This window comes from Berghia stephanieae, chromosome 9, assembly GCF_034508935.2.
Source record: "Berghia stephanieae isolate SIO BIC M18660-M18661 chromosome 9, UCSD_Bste_1.3, whole genome shotgun sequence".
Taxonomy (NCBI): domain Eukaryota; kingdom Metazoa; phylum Mollusca; class Gastropoda; order Nudibranchia; family Aeolidiidae; genus Berghia; species Berghia stephanieae.
The window spans coordinates 25609834-25619161 of record NC_088368.1 but is presented as its reverse complement, the minus strand read 5'-3'; the positions used below and the strand labels follow the sequence as shown (position 1 = coordinate 25619161).

Below are 9328 nucleotides of genomic sequence, written 5' to 3'. Positions count from 1 at the left end.
TTTGTGATCATGTGTTATTCATTAAAACTTACTGTGCCTTCTATATCCCTATATATCTGTTTTCCAACTAGCTTTTTGTCATTGACTTGCAAGAGATTTCTTGGTTCTGTCCTTTCCCTTACTGGCGTCCATTGGCTGAGATGAAAACGGTCAAATATATGGTTAAAGTTTTGGGAGATGACATTTTTTCCTTGGAAATCATCCCTCTGTTATGTATTGTTATATTTGTTGTTTTGAATGGATAATGTAAGCATGTGAGTCTTTTCCTCTTTGTGGAATCCTGTGCTTGTGGCAGGATGAGACTTTTAGGGGATCTCAAACTATGAACAATGGCAGCCTGCTCTTGGAATCATCCATTCCCTATTTAGGATCACTCACCTTTGTCTTACTTATCTTGTGTGCTTTTGTAATTCTATTAAAACAAAATAATATCCCATTTCCTTCCTTTTTACTGGGACTTAAATGTGTCTCAAGCGCCGTCAAACCCTTTAAAACTGCAGTAGTAGATAAATGCCCGAATAGATATATTAAAAAAATGTAGGTACTACTACATGCAATATTATATCGATCCTTACAAGCTTTATTTATCTCACTACCCCTCTCCTCTTCAATACATGTTATGTTTTTTTGGCTTCATTTATGTAGTAGAACCATTACGATAATATTGTGTGGCTTTGTGGTTTGACACAAAGTTGAGTCATGGGAAAAGTTATTTAATCACATTCTCTCACTGTACTCAGGTGTAAAATGATTATAAAAAAAGTGTGTTATATCGCCTTGCAGGCGTCGTGTCTCATCGTGTACGTTAAGATTTGCTATTGACGGACCCCTAGTAGAGCTTAGTTGATATCGCGTTATATAAATGTGGAAGTTTGAAAAATAAAATTATCACTGCACTGCGTATAACTTGGAATAACTTTTTCAAGAACAGGATGGAGTAATGTCTGTAAAATGCGTCGCCGGAGAGTAACGCCGAGGCCATAATGTTTCTATTATTGCCACCCATATGGTCACTATGCACCGCAACATTGCTTGGCACAGTTACAATGCAAGGCAATATTCTTCCACTTGACCACCAACACCAGATGACTTGAGCCAATTAATATCACAAGTTTCAAAAGTATACTTAGTCATATTTTAGAGCTATATCATCTATAGATGGAACGAAATTGACGTCACTCAGCTCTCTGATGTTGCTTTTAGCCAGTCTTTTTTATGAGTAGCTCTCACGAACTTGTATCAATCAGACTATAAACGAGTTGAGGTTACACATTGTTTTGTATGCTAATCAAAGCGAACACAACAGGCAATTCCCCGAGAGAGAGAGAGAGAGAGAGAGAGAGAGAGAGAGAGAGAGAGAGAGAGAGAGAGAGAGAGAGAGAGAGAGAGAGAGAGAGAGAGAGAGAGAGAGAGAGAGAGAGAGAGATGGCATGCTTAGACATATTATTCAGTGATGCCAAAACTCCGGTTTCACCGGAAAAGACTCCGGTCTGGAGCAAAAAATTCCGGGTTACGGGCAACCTCCGTCAATCATCGCTGCCACTACTACTACAACCACCATCACCATATCATCAATACCACAACTACTACAACCACCACCACTACATCATCATCACTACCACTAGTACTACAACCACCAAAAGCACATCATTATCACTACCACTACACCACCACCATATCATCATCACTAGGACTTCTACTACAACCATCACTACCACCACTATTACAACCACCACCACCACCATATCATCACTACCACTACTACTGCAACCACTACCACCACATCATCATCACTACCTCTACTACTACAACCACCAACACCACATCATTATCACGGTAGACGGGCCGGGTCCACATAAAAACGGAGGACGGGCCCCTCCCATTTTTTCCGGTGTTTCTTTTTACAAAACCCGACAAAGTTATGGGAAGTAGGCAGTAGTGCGGAGTGAACCTGGGACTGAGGGAAGTGTACACCATTGGGGAGTGAACCTGGGACTGGGTTTCGGCGGGTTTCGTAAAAAAGCAATTACTTTTTTACGAAACCCGACAATATCCGACAAAGTTATGGGAAGTAGACAACAGTGGGGAGTGAACATGAGACTCAGGGAAGTGGTCACCAGTGGGGAGTGAACCTGACTCCCATTGAGCCACCTCTAAACGTTTTATTTATTGCTGGGGGTTAGTTGCCACATGGCATTGGCGCATATTAAAATAAGGTCTAGCAAGTGTTCTTGTGTATCTGTTGCGCAGTCTTTGAGATTGCGATTATGAATAGGCATCACATGTTTGCCTCCCTCTCCTTACCAGCCATTTTCAGGATTTTCCACAAAACTTCACACCCAACTAACACAAAATGACTGACTGACTGACTGAATGATTTAAGGCCTTTCACTTCATAATCATCCGATCGGGACGCCTCGGCTGCCTCTCATTTTTTAGAACTCAAACACAATAGCAGTAAAATTCTTGCGATACATAATTTCTGTAGCAAAACATGTCCTACTAGATCTACACACTGTTCATTTTCTTTAAATTTTATGATGTACAAAAGAAATTCGACACCTATAGGGGTAGGACATGTTATATCTAAATAGATAGTTCGAAGATGACGTCACAAAGGTCTTTGTTATTGATTTTTGCCATCCGCGTTTATGAGTAATGCTCACTGAACTGTATTAATCCGACTATAAACGTTCATGGATACACACATTTTTGTGTGTTGGTCCGTTATACTTCCGGATGGCAATGTTATGAGCTTCTTAGCCAAGCGCATACTGTCTATTGGCTTTCTTTTCTTCGTTGGTGATAGATATGATGTGGCATTCAAGACATTGAACTTCATTAGGTAGTTCTGTTTTCATTCTTCTAGCGACTTCAAATCAGTTTTGTGACATCCAATATTATGTCCTTTGTTCTTTATGGTTCTGTATAAGATTGTTGTCGTTTTTAAAAAGGTATACATTGACTGAAGTTTGCTTTGAAGGCCGGTTATGTAAATCAGAAACAGCGTGGGTCCGAGATCAGAGCCTCGGGCACGCGATTTGTTACTCTATCAATGCTTATTCTCGCTCACCGACAAGTTCCAGAGTTCGGTAGTTTAGAAAGGAGGGTAGCGATTTAATAGGCTTCAACAGTCGTGACGTCACTTCCCTTGTAATTATGCATAGTAACTTAGTAACTGGTTCTAAACTATCGGAACAATGGCGGACGCCCTTTTGAAATACTTCTCCGACGAACATAAAAGTGTATCCAGAGGAGAAAAAAAGTATAAATCTGATCATGTTTTGACTTTTTCAAATTCTGATAAAATGACATGCGAAAAAGTTATAGCCAACATGAAGAATAAAAAGTACCGATTTTCTTTGTTTAGAACCAAACTGCTGGTTGCTGGGCGGACGTGACATCAGACTATTGAATCCAATTGTTTCTGAGTTTATTTCGACCAATTCTCGTTTTGCCACTATAGTCGTTGGTGTTTCACAATGTTAAACTCTGTCTTTTCCTGTTTCTTTGTTTATGATGTCATAATTTCTCCAATGCTCTTGTGAGTTTGATGATTTAGCTTTTGACCAACGTCTTTGTTTCTTCGCGAAAAATCTTTTGAATTTGGTATCTATCCGTGACTGATTGTCTAGTTGAGGAAGTTTTTGTTGATACGTGTTTATTTATCATTTCTTTTAATAATAATAATAATAATAATAATAATAATAATAATAATAATAATAATAATAATAATAATAATAATAATAATAATAATAATAATAATAATAATAATAATAATAATAATAAAAATGATAATAAATGGCATTTTATATAGGGCTTCACCCCGTTGTCACACGCTCTAAACGCTTTACAGTGATATAAAACAAAACATATGACGGTAAGACAAATGTTGATGGAAAAGTCATACGAAATCAATTTAACAAGAAAACATGTTAATAATATAGCAATTTACGACGTAAAAAGATAAAACTTTAAGCGAGATTTGGAAGTTGTCAACGAAACCGAACATCTCACATGTGATGGGTGAGAGTTCCAAAAAAAAAAAAAAAAAAAAGGGGGGGGGGGATTGAAAAGATTGCTCACCTAATTTAGGCAAGGTCTGATGTTTGACAAGGATGATTGGTCATTGTTTGACCTCAAGTTTCTATTAGGATACAGATGTTTAGAAGGTCTTTAATATAGGAGGAATTGTTAGTGCTCAAGGATTTGTAGACAACAGTACAAATCTTGGAGGCATCTCTTTTCTCCACAAGAAGCCAATGTAACTCACGTAGAAGGAGAGTTACCGACGGGTATTAATTTGTGATTGTTTTCTACAATGAGTCTAGCTGTGTTATTTTGAGTAACCTGAAGTTTACACATTTTGTTTTTAGCTATATTCGCCCAAACGGAGTTACAATAGTCCATTTTGGATAAAAATAAGGGAATTAATCAAAAGTTCTGCTATATGCTTTGGTATTAAATGGCGAATTTTGCTTATTGTTTCATTTCTATAAATTCGAGCCCGTCTCTATCAATCCATATGTCTGAAAACATGCAAAGATATATGCATATGGCCCGTTTTCATGGTGGAGAAGCAAATGTTTACTGATTTTTTCCCCTATGGTTGATATTGACGCAGATGGGATGCATCAGAAAACAATAGCACAGATTAAAAGGCATCTTAATTTAATGCTTAGTTTGTTAGCTTTGGTGATGTAATGAAGGTCGATTACTATTGGACCTAAATGAATGACCCTTTCATTGAACTTGGTTAAAACCAAACGCAAATATCTATAACAGTTTTAGAATAATAAGTCTTTGAAACCGGGGACAGACTTTATTGACACCCTTTATTTTGGTCAGTACCAGGCTATTAGTTAACGAAACTATGCTGGACTCACTTCATTGACACAAGGAAAGATAGGGCAATGAAAAGATCGTTGGTTGAAAATATTTGTATGATTTGTATGACAGAGATAAGAAAAATATTAAAATATTGTTTAAAAGGACTTGAATGAGTTGTGTATCGTAGAAGCCTTTGTTTGTAAAAATCATAGAAGTGACAGTTGTAATAATAGTGTTCATCAATCGTTGAATGAGAGCGATCATTACAGATTTCTCCAATACGGGGGTTGGATCGGGTTGAATAAAAAAAGAGAAACACAAGAGTGAGGAAATCTCATAAAAATATATTTAATATCTAAAACTTGACTGGACTAACATAAATTATTTTTTAATTTCATATTTTACACAAACCTTGACAATTGTGCACTGCTAGATATTCGAAATTTTAAGAATCGTTTTGTATAGAAATCCAGCTAAAATTACTTTTTTTTTTGTTTAATCAGCAACAGCTAAGCTCATAGAGATAACAAAATACGTCCTGTTAAGCGTACTACACACAGTTTCCGACTAAGCCGTTTTAACAACTTTCAAGACCCTCCGCAGTTGTACACAACATAATGAGATTGCTTCGATATTTGACGTAACTGACAAGGTTTAAAATGATTCATGGGTTTCAAAAACTGATCACAAGAACTGTCTTTCATATAGATCTAGACTATATAGAAACTTCATTAGTTTTAAAATTGACTCCCCTTGTTGACATCTTGTATTTTTAATTTATTTCATTTTCATCATTTGTAAGGACTGATATATGGACAAAACGTTTATGTAAACATTTTTCCGCGGCCACAACAATACTGATATAGCCTTCCGTGACTGCATTATGTTATAAGAGACTAACACATAGAAAACAAGAAACAATGAATTAAATCATGCTTAAGTTTAAATATATGGTACGAAAAGTGCTCGACATGTAGTAATGGAGCGAATTATTTTTTAAATATTTACCAAAATGTTTGAGACAGTCTACATTAATGTTTCAGGCTTAATTAGCCATCGTCAGGACTGAGTTGGTTTGTTGAAGTATATATATATATATATATATATATATATATATATATATATATATATATATATATATATAGACATATATTTAGATTGATTCAATATTCACGATAACGTTAGAACATCTCTGTTGGACATGGAGATATATGCCAGTGTTACAATTATTTAATTTCTCAAATTTTAATCTTGCCATCTGGATTTGTATCGCGTTCAATTGCGTGTTTTTTTCTGATGAAGTTACCTGAAATATTTACAAAAGATTTCTATTTTTACGACAACACAAATGAAATTCTTCCCTGAAACGTTTACTCATATTGTAATATATGACAATGTTCATGCTCCCGTTGAGATTCTGAAAAAAACTTATAATATTCCATGTAAGATAATTGTGATAAACATGGTAGTCAATCCCATATCTTAAGATGAGAGAATACAAAATATACAGTATAATGGTAACCATATAACATGCAGTAAACACCGAAGACGTAACAATTATCATCCGAAGGAGAGTTAGTTCTTTACTGGAAATTTGATTTTCAAGCTCCTTCGGTTTTTCAGAGTTACTTTTCTTAGATTCATCACAGTTTGAAGAAGAATTTTTGATGTTTATTGCATGTCCCGTTTTGTGTCTAAATTTTTGAGACAGCGTCACCTTCCAGAAAAGAATCATATTGCATGTTATAACCAAAGCAATTGATCCAGATCTCAGAAAAACAGGACTAATGGCCTGATAAATGGCTATTATCACTCGATTAGACATCACGGGATCGAATTGCCAATGCTTTGTAAATGAAAAATTTGTCGATGGGTCCCTGACCCAAGAAGGTGTAATCGTAAAAATTGCAGGAGTATGAACAATGAAGACAAAGAGAAATATACAAATCATAACTATCATAGAACGCTTCGGAGTAAAGATAGATTTAGCCTTGAAAGGAAACGTGATGTTAATCACCCTCTCGAAGGTGAGGTAAGCAACGGCTAAACACGTAATTTGGAACAACATTAGAGTTGGTCTCCGTGTGAAGTAATTCTCAAAGTAATACACATCCCATCTCCACTTGGAATAATCCACAAAATAGCGTAAGAACGTTGGTATTGGCTCCAAAAACGCGAAAAAGTTAGAACAACCGTCGGAAATTGAAATGAATGCCAAAGTTACAATTGAACTGTGAGATAAAATCCCTTGTCTGTAGAACACGATGACATTAATGATGTTGGATACCACGCCAAATCCTCCCAAGATACCACAGATGATAGTTAAAGGGGCCTGAATATACACAAGTGTTCGATATCCGAAGGGACGTGCTAAGAAGAGGCTGCTAACATTTAGTGGCAATCCATACAAATTGTCACTTTCTCTCTCCCACATAGGCATTAAAGGCATTAAAGTCATTCTGAAACAAACAAACAAATAAAAAGACTTTACTTGTGAAGAAATTTTTCTTTTATTCAGTGGACTCTGGGATCATGCAATGCTCTAAAGCGGCTATGTGGTCTAGTGGCATGACACCTGCTTTCGAATCGGAAGATCCTGGATTCGAGCCTCGCTCGGCACATTGTTGGGTCCTTGGAAAAAGCTCTTTACTCACACTCTCCCACCGTACTCAGGTGTAAAATGAGTACCTGGTCCTTGACAGCGTTGCCTCTGTCGGGAAAAAATGTAATATCGCCTAAAAGGCGCCATGTCCCGTTCTAAATGTTTGGTGTTGCTAGTAGTAGTAGTAGTAGTAGTAGTAGTAGTAGTAGTAGTAGTAGTAGTAGTAGTAGTAGTATTAGTAGTAGTAGTAGTAGTAGTAGTAGTAGTAGTAGTAGTAGTAGTAGTAGTAGTAGTAGTAGTAGTAGTAGCAGTAGTAGCGTATGGCTACACCTCCAAATTTATTTTGTCAACCCAGCTTCTAAAGTCTTCCTTCGCCCTAAGGACGGTTTCGTAGCTACCTTCAAATTTAGTGACTGGGCAGTGGAGGACGATGTGATTGCTGGTCTCTGGGGCTGCTTTACATTTCTGGTAGGTATCACTGTTTCGAAGTTTCCATCTGCACATATTTGATGCAGTTTTGCCATGTCCCGTTAGGAGGCGATTTGAGGAAGTCCAGTATTTCCTGGCGTTATTGAATGCAGGCACTCTTTTGGTTGGATCTTTAATGATGTTTCCTCCTCTTGGTGTTTCCCTGTTCCACATTTCTCTACAGTTTTCCTCCACACTGAAGTCTGCCATTTTTGTCAGGTGGAAAGGTCTTCTCGATTTGAGTCTTGTTGTTGAAGGTGCCTGCTTTATTATTGATTTTATGGGAATGTTGTCTTTGTCTTCGTCAATCCTTGCAGGCATCCTTTGGTTAGCTTCTTGTTGTCTAAGACTTGGTGGTGCAATGCCGCTCAGTGTTGGGAGCCACTGAGTTGGAGTTGACCTGAGACATCCTGTTATAATTCTCATTGTTTCTCTTAGTCGGATGTCAATGCGGTTTAAATGTGGGCTTCTCATCCAAACAGAGGCACAGTATTCTCCGACACTATAGCACAGTGACAAAGCAGACGTTCTCAGTACCTGTGGTGAGGCTCCCCAGGTTGTACTTGCGAGTTTTCTCACCAGGCTGTTTCTTTTTGCAATTTTATTTGCGTTTCCCTCAATGTGTTTGCGATAATTTAGTTGTCTGTCCAATGTAATGCCGAGGTATTTAGGGTTGGGGTCTGGGTCTGTAGTGATTAGTGTTGTTATGTTCTGAAAAAAATCGAAAGTGCCAGAAGCTGGGATCGAACACGGTACCTTCCGTCTTATAGTGCAATGCTTTAACCATCCCCCTCCTCCCAAAATATAGAGTAAATCGACCTGTCGCTGCCACGAATATGGTTTAGCTCACAATGTCGATCTTTTCCGGATTAAACCCAATCCATTTGGCTTGCTGGATTTCTTGGTTGCGTTTTAAACTTCTTTCATATAAACATTTGAAGAGGTGTTTTGTGTATGAGCAAGATAGACTCCAATGCGGCCCCAAGTCTTGACTACGGCAAGTCAAACTACCCGAACGGTACACAATCCATAAAAAGATCATGATTTGAGTTTTGCAGACAAAGAAGTTCAAATAATTGCTAAGAAAAGACTATGAAAGTGTTAACTTCAGACTGACTCAAATTTATTCCACAAATTTCATGGCCGCCCTTTGGTTTTTAGAGGCCCGTCGCAATAGGTCTTTTAAAAATCCCGGATCTAAGCACAGCCACCTATCAGTGCCGTAAAGTTAACGATGGAGAGCAAAACTATGTAAATTATAAGTGATCATACTTCTTTTATATTGATTAAACCCACAAGATCCATATTTCAAAATAAAGATCAACAATATATGATAATGTCAAACGTCCTTGGGTGACCTTGGGCTTTGAAAATTCCACTCAATTGTGGTTGTAGCATTCATTCACCAATCTTTTGAGTACAGACGAT

General features: G+C 37.3%; 1 protein-coding gene across 2 annotated transcripts in view; it reads right to left on the bottom strand.

The window, feature by feature from the left end:
* Positions 1-5154: 5154 nt before the first annotated feature.
* Positions 5155-9328, bottom strand: part of LOC144979929 (uncharacterized) — an 11876-nt gene continuing 7702 nt past the window's right edge. For both annotated transcript variants that reach the window (XM_078927221.1, XM_078927220.1), the window contains exon 2: positions 5155-7289. In XM_078927221.1, coding sequence (XP_078783347.1) covers positions 6146-7288 — 1143 coding nt within the window. In that variant the 5' untranslated portion in view covers position 7289 and the 3' untranslated portion in view covers positions 5155-6145. The remainder of the gene's footprint in view (positions 7290-9328) is intronic.